The sequence below is a fragment of the Peromyscus leucopus genome, chromosome 5 (genome assembly GCF_004664715.2).
Source record: "Peromyscus leucopus breed LL Stock chromosome 5, UCI_PerLeu_2.1, whole genome shotgun sequence".
Taxonomy (NCBI): domain Eukaryota; kingdom Metazoa; phylum Chordata; class Mammalia; order Rodentia; family Cricetidae; genus Peromyscus; species Peromyscus leucopus.
In genome coordinates, this window is record NC_051067.1 from 132220320 (window position 1) to 132237244 (window position 16925).

A 16925-nucleotide genomic window follows, 5' to 3' on the forward strand; every position below is an offset into this window, starting at 1 on the left:
AACAGTTAATTAGATGAATTTTCTTCCTGGAGGATACAATTTTCTGGAGTCTGGTCTTCAGTGGGCTGGCAGCCATGCCTGCTAGTAGGCAGCTAAGTGTGGCTGTGTTGCTTTTGTTTGCAGGAATGAACTGGAGCGACAGTTCCTAGAATTGCTACAGTTCAACATCAATGTTCCTTCCAGTGTGTATGCCAAGTATTATTTTGATCTTCGTTCTCTGGCAGAAGCAAACAACCTGAGCTTTCCCCTGGAGCCCCTAAGCAGGGAGCGTGCCCACAAGCTTGAGGTGAGTGGTAGATTCACACACCACTGCAGTGCACTGTCCCATTACCGTCTCTGCGTCCCACACTTTGTGTCTCTCAGTATGGCTGTGAAATGAAGGCAGGACCCTAGACGGATTGCTGGCCAGGTCATTAACTGAATATATGTATAGTTCATTTTAACAGCCATATGGCAGCTTTTGCTTAATGTACACCAAGTCTGTATTTAAATCGAAGATTCTTTTAAGCATCTTTGTGTTTATGGATTTGCTTTCTTTTGTTTTTATGATTATAAGCCCACAAAATTAAGTATTTCCCAGCATGATTTTTTTTAAAGTGGGAAGAAGCTGCCAAGTAACCTTAGCAATTGAGAATCCAGAAAAACTTTTATTATTATGCTTTCCCCTATTTTATTATTATTATTATTATTATTACTATTATTATTTTGGGTTTGGTTTTGTTTTTTTCCCCTAAAGATTCTTTCTTAGCTGAAACTAAGGCCTGCCTCACTGGTCGTGGTCTGGGTTGAAGGCTGTTGTTCTAACCTGTGACTATTTATCACAACAAATGGGTGTTTTCACCAGCGCCTCACATCTGATTTATAGCAGGTAGCAGGAAAGGCAAAGCGGTGAGAAGGAACACTGGAACACTAGTGAGACCCCACCCCTGCCCCCCACCCCACCCCCACTTCGTTATTGTGTGCTAACCCTGATCTCATCTCTCTGGACTTCAGCCCCTGGGCAATGTAATCTCAGCCGTAGAGCCTGTTCTGGTTTGGTTTCTGGGCTGTGATAAAACACTGGCCAATGGCATTTTTAAATGGATTTTTCTATTTATTTTACATATCAACCACAGATTCCCGTCCTCCCTCCTCCCACCCCTCCAGCCCCACCCCCAGCCCACCTCCCATTCACACCATCTTGAGGAGGAAAGAATTAAACTTCTGCATCATAGTCCATCATTGAAAGGGAAGACAGGAACCGAAACGGAGGCCCTGGAGGAATGCCTCATAATTTGCTCTCATGGTTTGCTCAGTGTGCTTTGTTATACATCCCAGGACCACCTGTCCAGAGATGGCACTGCCCATAGGCCAGTCTGATGGAGGCATTTTCTCAGCTGAGGTTTTGTCTTCCCTGATGACTAAGCTTATGTTGAGTTGTCCAAAACTAACCAGCACAAAGCCGGAGACCTCAGTGGAGCATGGAGACCTTTTCCCAACTCCTAAGGCTTCTACTCTGCTGAGCATTTCCCTCTCTGGAATGGCACTCTGACAAGGCAGAGGTGGAAGTAGTTTTGTGGTGGTGGTGTTTGGTTTGGGTTTCTGCGGAAGTTTTATTTAATGAGAATTTCCTCCACATTCATTCTGTTGAAGACTGTTGTTCTAGCTTCCTTGCTGTTGCTGTGATAAAATACCCTGACATCAGCACGGGGGTGAAAGGCTTAGCCTTAAAATGACCATGTTATAGTCCATTTTCAAAGAAAGTGAAGGCAGCTAGAGACATCCCATCTGAGAACTGAGGGAGAGTAAAGGCATCCATGCTTAGTGGTCTGCTAGCTTACTCTACTCTTACACTGTCGAGGACACAAACCAGGGAATAGAGCTACCCACAGTGAATAGATCTTCCTGCATCTATTAAGGCAGTCAGGACAGTCCTCTGTAGACATGTCCAGAGGCCACTCTGCTCTAGACAATTCCACATTGAAATTTTCTCAATCAACAGAATATCTTCCCTGTTCCTGCTCATTATACTTGAAATTGTCATTTTGGGTACAGAGGTTCTAATATTTTCTTGAGACTTGTTAAAAGAGCAAACAATTAAAAGAGTTTTGTTTTGGTTTTTTTGTTTTGTTTTAATTTTGGAGACAAGGTCTCTCTACATACCAGGTTGGCCTTGAACTCACAGACATCTTCCTGCCTCTGCCTCCCAAGTTCTAGGATTAAAGGCATGCCCCACTATACCCCCAACAGTCCATTAATCTTAAGAAAGAAACTTAGTAAAGCAAGGGAAGAGGCTGGGTGCCTAGCACTAGGATTACAACAGAGCTGCAGGGAGGTTTCAGTGCCATCCAGCTGTTAGATTTGCACCACATGCCTCTTGAACGTGCTAGTGTGCGATACAGGACAAGAGCAGCGTACCTTTACAGGCTGAGTATTTATCTCTTAAGAAATGACTCTCAGGCAGGCTCAGAGGGGTTTTACACTGCCTACATGTCAGAGAAAGCTGTTGTTACCACATATATCTGGTTAAGAAGAAATACTGCTATCTGTTGCTATTATAAATTCAGACGTGCACTGTTGATGAGAAATAGCACTTACTAATCTTAGAAAATTTAAGTAAAAGAACTTGATCCCAGAATTCTGATGCCCCTGAAGAGTCTTGACTTGTGTGTTTATTGTGCCCCACCTGCACACTGTGCACCATGATAGGATGAGGCTTCTCAGCCTACTAGTTTTCTGCTCTCCCACTTGGCCACTTGGCTTGCACATGGATGCCTGTCTTGTTTCTCTCCTCCAGTCCTTCTCTACTGCTACTGAAATTGTTTTTCTAAAATGCTTTTTGAATTTTAACATGTGCTCTTAAGAAGGACTGACAGATTTATGCTGGCTACAGACTACAAAGTCTTTCCATGCTGGCCCTGTGTGGCCTCTCCATCCCTCAGAGCCCACGAGTCCGCTCCCACCAACACCCACCATGTCAGTTGGCTCCTAGAGCAAACCCTGAACACCTTATCTGCTTCCATCGTTATTATGGTTGTCTCTCACCAGTGCATCCTCAATGTGGGTGTCTCTCAGAGTAGAATCGGGCGTTCCTTCCCACACACCACCACCAGTTTCCAAACAGTCGAATTGTGCTGGGCACCAAGGCCTGGTGAGCCAGCAGAGGTAGCCGCCTTGCAGAGCGCCTGGCTGAGCGGTCCCCATGGGACCTGGTGTGTGCTCTGACCTCCACTGTCTTTCTCCCTGTCAGGCCATCTCTCGTCTCTGTGAGGACAAGTACAAGGACCTGAGAAAACCTACGAGGAAGCGTTCGGCAAGTGCTGACAACCTGATTCTGCCTCGGTGGTCCCCAGCCATCATCTCCTAACTGGGGCACCCTCCTGAGGTCATGCCATCCCTCAGTTTCTCCTCTTGTTTGAGAAAAGATGAACTTGGGATGGTTTGTTTTGGTTTTCTCTTTTCCTTCTGTTTTTAAGCCCCGTCAAGGCTGCCTTCACGCCTGCCTCCACACTGCGTTCTGCACGCAAAAGAGGCTTTAAGGGACGTGAAATCGGTGTTCTGGAACCCAGTATCAAGCCTTCCTGGCCGTCATGAACAGCACTTCTTTCATGGAGGAAAAAGACTCTAATCCTGGAGGAGGAAATGAAGGAAAGGGAAGTTGTGTTAAGGCGGAGAGTGCTTGGTAGCTTGGCTGTTTCTGGGTCCCTGTCTGGTCATAAGTACCACGTGGAGCCAGAAATAGAGAGCAGAGTTGAATGCACAGCCAAGTCAGGAGTGCCACTCTGTGCCCTTGGAATCGGTGTGCTCTGTAAGACTTCCTGCATTCCTTCTTGCTGCTTTCTTGGGATTGGGGAGGGGGTTGGTTGTTCATTTTTATTCTGGTTTGGTTTTGATCCCACAGAGAGAAATATAGTTTGTACCCACCATGGCACAGACATCCAAATAAATAGTCCTGATTGTTTATCTCTGCTCCATCTTCTCTAGCTGTCTTCTGAGCTTTCTTCCTCACAAGTAAGATGTGCTTCTTGTGTTTTACACACCTCTTTTATATGACTCTCTTTCACAAGAGCAGGATTCACTTGACTGTAGTGCCGAACCAAAAGTCTCCTTCTCCTGCCTCACTCCGAGAATGCTCTATCTAGATTCCATGGGTGCTTGTGCCTTCCAGTTTTCTTGCAATTGGTTGTTCTTGGTTTCCTTTTGTCACCCCTCTCCCTCCCAGGTTCTATTTTTCTGCTAACATGAAGGTGTAATTACAAAACTCAATCAGACTTTGTGGCTGAAGGCAAAGGTCCTCAGCATAGGCGTCCTGGATAGAGAAGCATCCAGGGAGCCAGGTTTGCCTGACCTCATTGTGAGGAGCCGTTTCCATGTGCTCCCTGCCTGGTCATTCTTCTACTTCCATGTCCATTGTTGCAAGCAATATTCTTCTTGACTTTTATATGTTTACTTTAAATCAAATTTAGTCTATTTGTATACAATTTTTTTAAAAATCTAAAATTAAAAAAAAGGGGTGGGTGGGAGGGTATTCCAGCGGGAAGATCACTAAAGGGGAAAAAAAAATGTTACTATTTCCTGAGGTATTTTTCACAGAATGATTGAATAAAAAAAAAAACTCAACTTGCATTTTCATTGTGGGTGCTTGGAGAAGCCGCACAAGCGGGAAGGCTCGCGCCTCCTTAGTTACAACCATCCTTGGGTTTTCTGACTGTTCTGATTTACTGTGGGGCTAGATCAGAATCTTCATTGAGTAAAACCAAAGGCTTAAAGGTCCCCTGTCACCAAGAAACTGACCTGAAGTCTGAGAGTCCGAGTTATTCCGCACAAGGCTTTGCTTCTGCTCAGTTCTTAGATTGCAGTGACCGAGCTTTGTGAGCTCTTCTTCATTGTTTGAGACACTTGAGACAAATGCTAGCATTTGGTTTGTTACACCCTCTGCTGTGTGAGCTAGGAAAAGTTTAGAATTGTTTGTTAGTTAGTGTTGAATACCCTAAAATCATATGCCTGACCCCAACAGGCCCCTCCCCATGGAGCACACTTTGGAAACGGAAGGAACAATTGTCAAAATCCCAAGAGCATAGAACCAGAAGTGTTAGTCAGGGGTCAGTGGAATGTGTGTTGTGCAGTCATGTTTCCAGTCAGAAATCCGAGCAAGTTCCAGCCTAAACTTCCAAGCAGGAAGTGAAAAATTAACTGTCCTCCGTTGCACCTTTGATGGCCTGTTCTGAGTGGGAAACAAAGCTTCCCTCTTCCAGAACCTTAAACAGGTCTGAAAATGTAGAAAGTGTCATTTCGTATTCTTTCATCTCTAACACTCTAAAAGGGACCTATTTTTCTTAGCCAAATATGAATACCTCTTAGACAAATTCCTTCCTCTTGTGTAAAATACCTTCTTTTACCAGCCCATTTCAGGAAAGAACTTCTGACTTGATAGCAGAAATCTTATTTTTATTCCTTTTATTTGAATGGGAGATTTGGAAATTGACTTAATGTAAATATTTCAATGCACCTGATACTATTTTGTGGAGTTTATTAAACTACTTTAAAAGATTGTACAGTCTATTTATTGTATGTGTGTACACACAGTCTGATATCTGACATCAACAGCGACTCCTTACAGCCTGGCTCAGTTTTATTCAGACTGTCAGCTATTGTGTTCAAGCCTTGTGCACTGGACTCTACCTCTGAATAGGAAACTTTTCCCTACGCATCAGTGAGTGTTAATTTGTATTAATTGGTTGTGTTTCTTGCACTAAGGATTTCAGTTGTACCTTTTGGCCTGAATCACTAGGCATGTAGGTAGAGACCCATTTCATTTTCCTATACAATGATACAGACTTACTTGTTGTTCTCTGGGTTGTTCTGAGTTTGCCAAAAGAGAAAGGAGGAAAAACAAATCTAACAGTATATGTTGATAAATCATAGTGACTGTAACTTTTTGCAAAGTAGTTCGGTGTCCAGCAGCTATCACTGGATGCTGTTCTGGAATGCTGTCTCAGTGCAGCCTGTAGCGGAGAGCTCATTGTCATTGAAGGGTGAAGAAAGCCACAGTTTGTTGACTTTAGACTTGATTTAAACAGCAAATACAATTTGTTGGAGAATAAACACATCGGTAAATTTTGTTTTACTCTTTCAACTGGGAGAGGAAAGGAGTTGAGTTGAAATGAAGTTAAAAAGTAATGAGATCCCGAAGGCCCTAGAGGTGCTCTCATGCCTTAATGCTCAGGTGAGACCAGCTACGGCCTCGCGCCTCCAGCTGTTGGGGCTAGCTCTCCTGTGTTCCTTCTTCATGGTCTTTGCCTGGGACATCTCCATCTTGGGGTTTCCCTTGGTTCAGGGGATTTTTTGCTGCTTAGCTGAGCTTCAAGGCAGAATTTAGTGAGTCATGATTTTGTATATTCCTGCTGCTTTAGGGACTGCAACCTGGGGCCATATTTTAAGCTTTGAGTATATATATAAATTTTTTGATTTTATATATATATATATATTCCTAGTTCATTATAGGTATTTAATAAGTTAAATATAAATGTACATAGAACAAATAGTGTCTGCCTTCCTGCTGTATTTTTTTTTTTAAGTTGAGATAAAATTGGACAGGTTTTCTAGGGTGGTAGCACTGGCCTGTAATCCCAGTGGACATGGCTGAAACAGGAGGATCATGATTTTTAGGCTAGCGCAGGCTGTGTAGTAAGACGCTGCCTCAAAAAAATAAAATTGAACAGGTTTTATGGGTGGTGAGTAAACTAATTCTAAGAGCAGTGTGAGAAAGTGTATGAGCCTTCGGAGATTAAAAGACTATGAGACCCACTTGGGACTTCAACCAGGTGAGGAGCTAAGTTACCCAGGAGGACTCCAGTAGAATAGCTGCTGTCCATCATTAAATACTGTTTCTTACAAAACCACTGCCTCTTGGCCTTCGCTGGAGTTAGTATCTCAAGACTGCGGCTGGGTAGTTCTTTAAAATATGGATAGTCTTCTGAAAAGCCAGTCACAGACAGTGCCTAGTCTTGTTGACGGAAGAGGAAACAGGAAGCATGGCCTTCAGCGGAGCTAGGGGAGGAGTGCTTAGGGTTAGGGTTTGACTCTTGAGCCTCGTGAACAGAGAAGACCCCAGGCCCCCATGGAAATCACAGCTCACTTTTACTGAGTACAGAGTAGCACTAGAGTAGCCCTTTCAGAAGCAAGCTGTGTTAGAGATGAGGGAGTCAGTGAAGTGTGTGTGTGTGTGTGTGTGTGTGTGTGTGTGTGTGTGTGCCTGCCCCCACAGTGCTGGTGACTTGACCAAGCCATACTCCCGTGTTACTTGTTAGAGCTTCTTACTGAGTATGTACATGTTAAGGCCACCAGTCCTCTGGTGCCACTTGTACTAGAAATTCCTTCAGTAAGCAATACCAAAAGGATTCCCTTTATTGACAGTATAAGAGTCACTGGAAGCTGCTATGTGAATGTACTGCTCTAGGGTGAACTATGCCCAAGCCAAAATTTGGTACCAAATTGCATAGAGAATTCTGTAAGAAATGCCCTCCAACATGTTGTCTGACCGGATAGCGTTTGGGTTTTACAGGTCCCAGTAAACCATCTTGTACCTTTTTGTGATTTGTTTGGCGGCAGGGGACTTTATTCCTTTTTGTTTATATAAATAAGTTATTTCAAATGTGCAATCAAAGAATGTCATCTCAAAATAAATGCAGTTTTGACAAAAATGTTAACCATGACTTGAGCTTATATGTAATGTTTTGTTGTCGTTGCTGTTGATCTGTGTTGTAATACAACCTGGAGTTCTAGTCCAAGTCCAAACTTAGACAGACTGCCTTCCCTTCTGTCCTCAGTGAAGGTGGCTGTCAGAGACACTTCCTGATACTCCATGAAAACACATACTAAGTGGTTCTTGTGAGATGCACCTCCGAATTCTGGTAGAAAAGGCGGACATAATGTAAAGAGAAGCATGAGCCCCCTGAGTTCCCCTGAGGATGCTAGTCACCTTTTGCAAGGCCCACTTCAAGAGAGTGTGGCCATCGGTAGATGCAGTTCTCACATGAAGAGAGGGTGGCCATCGGTAGATGCAGTTCTCACATGAAGAGAGGGTGGCCATCAGTAAATGCAGTTCTCACATGAAGGCCTTGCTTGCTCCAAGTCAGCTGTGTCTATCATTTTAATGTAGGCTTTAGATGATCCTTATGTTGTATTTAGCATCTTCGGTCTTGACTGTGTAGAGTGCTAGATACTGCTAGTGTTGGGCTCAGTGCAGTGCACACGGACAAGGTCTTTGCAGGAGGGCTCATCAAACAACCCTACAACTGTCTACTTTGAAATGTGGTGCCTTGAAATTGGATGGTGTGGTAGGAGGAGGGGGAAACAGGATGGAAGTAACCTTTTGAGTTTCGGTATCTGTGAAAGAGATGTGAGGACGAGTGTTACTATGGAGGGCTACTGAAGTTTTCACTGTGTGATGCTGGACTCCATTGCCAAGTGTGGTTCTGGTTCTTGGAGAGTACTGATAGGAAGCCCAGTCAGTCCTGCCTTTGTACATAAAGGCCAACAGTGGAGAGAGCTCTGCCCTCTCACGCAGGAGACACTGGCAACAAACTAGCCAATTCATGACATACTTTGTTGGTACAACTTCTGGAAGAGTTAGCCCTTCTATGTCTATCTTGTTGCTGTAGATTGTGACAGAACCTTCAGTCAAGATGCTGGGCCTTGCCTGGAGAACTGCAGTAATTGAGTGCTGGATCAGTAGTTTGAATGTGACAGTAACAGAGAGTGGATCCACTTCCTTCCTGTGGGCATGAAAAGAATATCTGAACCTGTCTTGGTCACAGATGCATATAAGCCGCTTCCTGGACATTATTTCTTCCTACAGATAATCTTTGTTCTACTATCTTTGTTGGGTGTCATATGTGACCATAATTTGAGAACCTTAGAACTAGTGTGGTTACCACCAAGAAAATCTAAGAAACAACTAGAAAGATATTAGTTATACTTTCAGTAAGGTAGCAGTTTAAAGATTAAATACAAAACTTGAAAACTTTATAATTCAGTAGCAATAACCAGTGAGTGACTAGATATGATGGAGAAAAGATGCCATTCAAAATTATAGCATAATTTAAGAACAACAAAAAAAAAGCATGAAAGTGTTTACAGTGTGCCCCAGCACAGTAAACCTTGAGTCCCCAAATCCTCTCGGTCTGAGGAGGTAGCTGCTGTTGGAATGTATGAGGATGCTTGGGTTCAAGCAGGTTAAAACCTGATGTATGGTAAAGCCTAGAAAACTGACCACAGCATTGTGGTCCCTCTCTCATACAGTCTTTCACTTTCACTGGTGAGAAGAAAAACTATCACAAAACATGAGCAGGAAATTGAACAACATTCGCTTAGCTTTTATGCCAAGCCAAAAACTACAAATCCAACCTTTTTTAGAAATGAGGTCTTTGTGGATATAATCCAAATGAAGCCATATTGAATCAACATCAGCCCTAAATCCATCATGCAATCTCTTTAAGAAGGAGGTGGGAATAAGTAAGAATGTTGAATCAACAAATCAAGGAACTCCAGCATCACTGTGCCACTCCAGCATCCGTGTGCCACCAGAAACTACCAGGAGATGGAAGACCTTCCCCCTCCAGCTCTCAAAGAGTTGGCTCTGCTGATACCTTGACATGAGACATCACCTCAAAACAGAATGAACGTATGTTGGGAGCCATCCAGTGCGAAGATGCTTGTTAGTGCAGCCCTGGAAAGCTAGCATATGTACAATTCCTAAATAAGGTAAATGGGTGTCATCAAATGCTCCTAAATGGGAAGGTATGGAGGCACAAAATGCCACCCCCCCCCCACTACCCTTTGTTGTACTCTCAGTCCACCAAGCTGTTGTTTAGGATCTGTCTTGGCGCTGTTAACTTCTGACATGTTCACACACCTCACAGGTCTTCTCACCTTCATTCACACATCTTTTGATACCACTTAGTGACACTGTAGAAGGAAGCTGTTTCCTCTCCTTCAGTCCTTATGCAGCTCTCATCCCCACCTGCTGTTCCTCTGGTCTATTTGTTTATAGTCTTCTAGTCTCTGGGCTGCACAAGGTGGAGTCTTCTACTGCATTCCCTGGTATACAGGGCTTAAACCATCTGTACCTGTATGGTGAGCAAAGACTATATATTGTGCTGCACAGTTCCGAGAGCTAGAGAAGTGGAGCCACAGCCAAAGTAGATGAGCAAAGCCAAGCCAAAGGCATCACACAAGATACCCAAATAGCCAATAGGTAGGTGTGTGCGTGTGAGTATGATCAAGGAAATTAAGTCACTATATAAGGACATGAGGTTCCACTTCACAAACCTGTTACAGTTACAAAAGATAAACAAGTGTTGGTGAAGATGTGGGAAAAGAGAAGCTTTGCATTGTTGGAATATAAATTGATAAAGCCACTGTGGAAAACTGGACAGGTTCCTCAGAACACAGTAGATTATCTAACTGAGTAGTTTGTCTTCTAGGTATATAGTTGAAGAAATAGAAAACTGTGGTCAAGCCGGGCGGTAGTGGCGCACACCTTCAATCCCAGCACTCGGGAGGCAGAAGCAGGCGGATCTCTGTGAGTTCGAGGCCAGCCTGGGCTACAGAGTGAGTTCCAGGAAAGGCGCAAAGCTACACAGAAAAACCCTGTCTTGGGAAAAAAAAAAAGGAGAAGAAAACTGTGGTCAAAGAGATCCTTGTACTCCTATGTTCTCTATAGCACTGTCTATAATAGCCAGTATATATAGAGATGTCACCATTGGATGAATACCTAAAGCATGGGGACTAGGGGTAGCTCAGTGTAGAGTGCTTGCCTAGTATACACAGAACTCTGGCTCTCAGTACCATAAAAGTTTATACACACACACACACACACACACACACACAGAGAGAGAGAGAGAGAGAGAGAGAGAGAGAGAGAGAGAGAGAGAGAGAGAGAGAAAGAGAGAGAGAGAGAGAGAGAGAGAATACTATTGAACCTTTAGAAGAGAAAATTATCATTTGTGATTAATATCAACTTGAGATCTGGAATCGCCTGGGAAATGAGCCTCTGGGGATGCCTCTGGATGATTATCTTGATTCAGTTAATTGAAGTGGTAAGACCTGCCCTCTGCACATGGCATCATTGTGCTGTATGGAGGAGGAGGAGGAGGAGGAGGAGGAGGAGAAAAGAAGAAGAAGAGGAAGAAGAAGAAGAAGAAGAAGAAGAAGAAGAGATGTGAACATGAGCAGTCATCATTCTCTGCTTCTTGACTATGGACATGACCAACTCAAGCCCCTGTTGCAATGACTTCTGCATCATGAGGGAATGTACCCTGGAACTGTGAGCCAAAGTAAAACTTCTTTATGTTTCTTTTGCCAGCATTTCATCACAGCAAGGGAAAAGACAATTGATGAACCTGGAGAATATGCTATATGAAATAAACTGGACACAAAAATAAATGCACTAGACCTGGTATGCATGGAAGACTGGTACCAGGAAAACACACCATAAATGCCAAAGCCCTATGACTGCTCAAGTTCCTTATATGGGATGAGATAATAGTGTTTGTATGTAACCTCGTGTATAATTTCAGAAATGTAAGTGCTATGCACATACTGTGTTGCTTAGGAGATAAGAAAGGGGCTGTGCGCATTCAGAACTGGATGTCATTCTTTCGGTTTTCACCTGTGACTGATAGACCCCACTGGCGCAGACCTCTGCACAGGACAGCCCACTACACAGGGCAGACTCCCTGGTGGGCAGGCGTGAATCATCGTAAGGACTCTGGAGCATCCATCTCGCAAGTGGTGACTGCAGGAAGTGGAGGAAGATGGGGTGGAAATATGGTAAGCAAAAAATGGAGCATTTCAGTCAGGAAGGGTGTCTTAGTGATCTGTTGGAAAGGCTATAATGCAGTCTATTTCAAATTTCCTGAAAAGTCTGTCACAAGCCATGAATTGATGTATCTCGAATATTATTATGGACCAGCCTTAATAATCTTCTTCCGGAAGAGAAGCTACAAACGGAGCAAATTGTTTTCAGGAAAAGAATCAAAGTACACCGAGCTCTTAGTCCATGTACTTTATTCCTCTGGCATAACATCCTATCTACACAGCTTCAGTTCTGTTCTTGTGCCTAGCTCCTTTCTTGCCTGATTTCTCTCTACATTTATCTGTTGTGCCCTCTAAGTTCTATCTTAATTGTCTCATCTTAGTTCTGTCCCATCTTGGTCTTTCTCATCTCGTTCTTCCCCACCTGGCTCTTCCTCATATTCCTTCTAATTTTCCGTCTAGTTCTCCTGTCAAAAAACCTCTCCCATCAAAATCCTTTCTCAATCTCTGAGGTTTACAGTTATATACCCATGCAATAGCAGTGCTCTAGTCAAAACAAGGTCACCAAGCTTGAATTCTTACAGGGTCATAAAGGCAGACAAGAGTTTTCCTCAGGCAGTGCCCGTCAGGCTTGCTTTTATAACCCAAAAGGGAAGTGGTAAAGGAGGAGGTCAACAGAGAGCTAAAATCAGTTAATATATCAGAAAAAGGGAATTTATGTGCTCAAACTACATTCCTAGAGGTGGTTAGGTAAATGTTAGGAGTCCATAATGTTAGTATAAATACCACTAAAGCTGTATAAGAAAGGAGGGTCTGAGCTTAATTTACCTTAATTCAGGAGATCGTTTGGCCTTGTATGTTTGATAGGTATTTCAGATAAAATACACTGAGTTCTTGGACGCGTACATAGCATACAAGGGAATCATTGCAGGAGTCGGCTAAGATATATACAAAAGCTAAAAATATCACCAAGACTTCGTAAACCATGGCTTGACCTTCGGAAAGGTTCTCGACTTCTCCAAGTAGTAACTTTTGTGATAGTAGCTGAATTCCATTACATTTTCCTGCGGCTTGCAGCAGATGTATGTGTTAATTTGCTTAATTTAACCACCTTTGATCATGTATCCCATAAATATATACTTTTATTATTTATCATGTGTTAGTTTAAAACAGAATTAAGCAAGGCATGATGTTGCACTTGTGTGATACCAAATGAGGAATGGAGGCAGGTAGTAGTTCAAGGCCAGCCTGGGCCTGTCTCAAACCATCCACTCCACTCATAAATAATAAATAAATGAATAAGAGTTGAGCCATGAGGGAGTGTAAATAAACAGGTTAGCTGGGTGTCTAGAATGTGAATAGATGGAGAGCAAAGGAATACCAGGAGAGAGATGTGTGAATCCAAGTCACAGGTTCTCCCCACGTCCTGTCTTCCTTGCTGAGGAGCAGCATTAGGGGTAACTGGTCTCATTAGACACGTGGTCACAAATATGGAAGACTCTGGAAGTCAACCCATAGGTACCTTCATGCATACACTTTTTTTCCCCCAGAAATATGATATTGATCTCTAGTTTGAGACACTTCCAACAAGCAAGATTTCTTTGTCCCTTTGCAGCTTCCTGGTGAAGGGGGAAGGCGGATGTGCCCTATTGTATTTGATATGTTGCTGAAGCTAGAAAGGCTGTATGACTTGGGAAAGGTCATGTCATCAGCTATCCACAGGTCATCAATTTTGCAGCTGTCCTTCAAGCCATGGTAAAACAAGCTACACCTGTCACCCAGGGCCCACTAAGTGTGTCCTTCTGTAGAAGAGACAGCTGCAACTTTCTAACTTTAAAAAGACTTAGCAAACAATGTACTTATAAATGCATGATTGCTGTTGGGTGCTCCTGTTATTTTTATAGTTGCTAAATGCAGAAAGCAAACAGATGGTGGGGCCGGCCTGTGGATGGCATTTTATAGAAGCAGTGGCTGTTATTCGACTTTCTGCAAGTCTTAGTGGAAGAGCTTTGGAGAATCTGGGAATTTGGCTAGTTTAAGCTAGCACTAAAGGTTATTTGTTACTAGAGTCAAGTAACAACCAGTCTTGTAAGAGGAAGAAATCTCCTGTGTTCAAGTTACAGAGATCCATGAAAGTAATGGCCCTCCCATTTTGTTCTTTGTACCAGAACTTAGAAAGGTGCCCACACCAGACACTCACATGAACATGTAGGATCGATGAGTGATACAAGGATGCAATGAAGCAAGTCAGCAGTAAATGTTTACAACAGTGTGGGGAGCAAGAGCGTTATTCACCATTGCTGGAGACTGGTGGAGTCTGTGTGGAGGTTTCTCAAACAACTAAAAGCAGAGCTACCATAGAACCAGTTATGCCACTCCTGGGAGTATATCAAAAGGACCCTAAGCATCCCACAGACATGCTTACATATCATTATTTACAGCGCTACTCACAGTAGCTGAGGTTTGAAGTCCCTCTAAGTGCTGATCCGCAGATGAATGGATAAAGAAATATGGTATGCCTACACAACAGAAGTTCATTCACCATAAAAAAGAATGAAAGTATGTTTTTCAGGATAATCAATGGAATTGGAGATCATCCTGTTCAATGAAATAAGCCAGACTCAGAAAAGCATGCCATGTGTCCACTCCCACACATGGAATCTAGGTTATCTATGACCAGAAAGTAGAAGGGAACCATTTGAGGGGAGGAAGAAGAGTAGTATGAGAAAGGGGATCGAAAAAAGGTAATATGAATATGAATATAAGCAAAGAAGATGACATGTATGAGAATGTCAAGGTAACATGCTTAAAAAAATCTTTAAGTAAGAAATAAATCTTTAACGATAAAAAGGATAGCCTGCTGGAGAACTGACCTTAGCCTTTTTGTGTGGTGGATAGATCTGTAAAATCTGATCATTGGTGAAAATGAAAAATGAAGCAGACATTGCTATGTCAGCCTTTGGTCACTGCAACAAAGAGCTGAGATAACTAGTTTGTAGAGACAACAGGTTTAGTTTTGGCTCATGGTTTTAAACATTTTGGTGCAAGATCTGTGGTTCATGGCTTTTTGGACCTGTGAGTGAGGCAGTTCCTCATCATAAGAGCACGTGGTGAATCAAAGCCATTCACCTTGTGGCCTGGATGAAAAAATTTTTAAAGGGAGAAGAACTGGGGAACCCCACATTCCTAACCTGCTTCAAGGGTACACTTTAAAGTCCTCAATGACCTAAGACCTCACAGAAGGGCCCACCTCTTAAAGTTTTCATCTCTTTCCAATTGTTCATTGCCTTTACCAAACCTTTACCACACAGGCCTTTGAAGAACATTCCAGAAATAAACTATAGCATTCAGTAAGTGTTATCAAGGCTCTCTTACATTTTGCAGACATCACTGAATTGGTAATCACCAAAATGAAGTCCAGTCCTTTATGACGTCTGACCAAAGCAAGAACCACAAACGGTATTTCAATGTACCATCTCACATTTGGAGGAAGATCATGTCTTCCTGTCTTTCCAAAGAGCTAAGTCAGAAGTATAATTCGATCTATGCCCATTTGAAAAGATGCTGAAGTTCAGGTTATTTGAGAAAACTACAAAGGCCAGCAGATTGGCAAAGAGGTCCAGGTCTACAGGGAGATATTGGTCATCTACCTTGAACAGGCACAATGAGAAAAGGCTAATGGCACAACTGTCCATGTGGGCATCCATACCATCAAGGTGAATATCACAAGGCTAACGGTGGGCAAAGACCACAAACTAGATATACTGGAAAGGAAATCACCAAGTCGGGAAGGAGAAGGACAAATACAAGGAAGAAATGATTGAGAAGATACAGGAGTAGAGGAAGTTAATGCATAATTTTTATTAAAGATTGCTTAAGTGAAAGAAAAAAGAAGTTACCAAGGGGTGGATTTCTTCTCAATGTAAGGAATATCCTTAAGAGTTCTAGTTGCCTTGGGGTGCCATAGCAGGGTGGGTATAGCATTAACAAGACTGGTGTTGGCAAGCGGCTACCAGTGCCTACTTCAAACAGTACAGCCCGTCCATGCTTACCAGCTAGAGAGAGACAGTGACACAGAGGTCTGCTTAAGTAGAAGTCATATGAAATCTACCCAGTTACCAGTCCCTGAAAGACCATTGGCAAGTCCTAAGAATTTATGAAATGAGAATAAAAACCACTTCTTAAATTAATTTTAAATTTATGGTAAATGAATTCTCAGCACTCCAGAGACCAAGAAGGATTATAAGTTTAAGGACATCCTATAGACTACATAGTGAGTCCCTTCTTGGAAAAACAAACAAACAACAACAAAACACACACACGCATACACACAGGACAGAAAAGATCAGGCTCACGATCCTACCCTACCTCCTCTCAGGGGAGGCGGTTTTAAGAGACTGGGGATAAACCAACACCCTGAAATTACTTGGCTTTTTAGTTCTGTCCATTCTGCCTCTAGAAATCCTATCTAGAAATACATCAATGAAAGAGTTGCATCAAGAAAATTTCTTACAAAAATCTAGTGAATGTGAATGCAAATTTGGTGCTTACTGAACACGCTCATTAGAAAGCCCACTCTAAGTACCGATGGACACATTGAAACTAACATGGTGATGGAGAAATGTCTCTGTGGTTAAAAGTGTACTTTGCTCTTCCAGAAGACCCCAGGTTGATTCCCAGCACCTACATGATTTCCAGTCTACACCTGTCTGTAACTCCAGTTCCAAGGATCCAATACCCTCTTTTGGCCTCTTTGTGTAGGAGGCATGAATGTGGTACACAGGCATACATGCAGGCAAAACAGCCATACACATAAAATAAAGTTTAAAATTTAAAAACAGCTAACCAGTACAGCATCCTTTTCTAACACCATAGTAAAGCTTCATAGATTGCAGTTACAACTTCAGGTTCAAAGGACTCTACTACAACAGAACAAAGTTGGCATAATAAATCAGTGTCAGCTGCATAACCTCCCCTTCTCCTTCCCTCTTCTTTCTGAGAACTTGATTGGCTTCACAGGAAATGTGTGTTCATAGCACCCAACTAGCCTAACTCAGTGCAGGTCGTACTTAACACACCATTTTCCCTGGCCAGGGCCCATAGCTATTATGCAACCTCCCCTGAGT

At 42.8% G+C, this 16925-nt stretch overlaps 1 protein-coding gene and 1 pseudogene across 1 annotated transcript in view; both read left to right on the top strand.

The window, feature by feature from the left end:
- Positions 1 to 7688, top strand: part of Ccny (cyclin Y) — a 132689-nt gene extending 125001 nt beyond the window's left edge. Inside the window, exons 9-10 of the mRNA XM_028887832.2 lie at positions 124 to 286; positions 3230 to 7688. Coding sequence (XP_028743665.1) covers positions 124 to 286; positions 3230 to 3346 — 280 coding nt within the window. The 3' untranslated portion in view covers positions 3347 to 7688. The remainder of the gene's footprint in view (positions 1 to 123; positions 287 to 3229) is intronic.
- Positions 7689 to 12620: 4932 nt separating this feature from the next.
- LOC114705776 lies at positions 12621 to 16513 on the top strand (annotated as a pseudogene).
- The last annotated feature ends 412 nt before the right edge of the window (positions 16514 to 16925 follow it).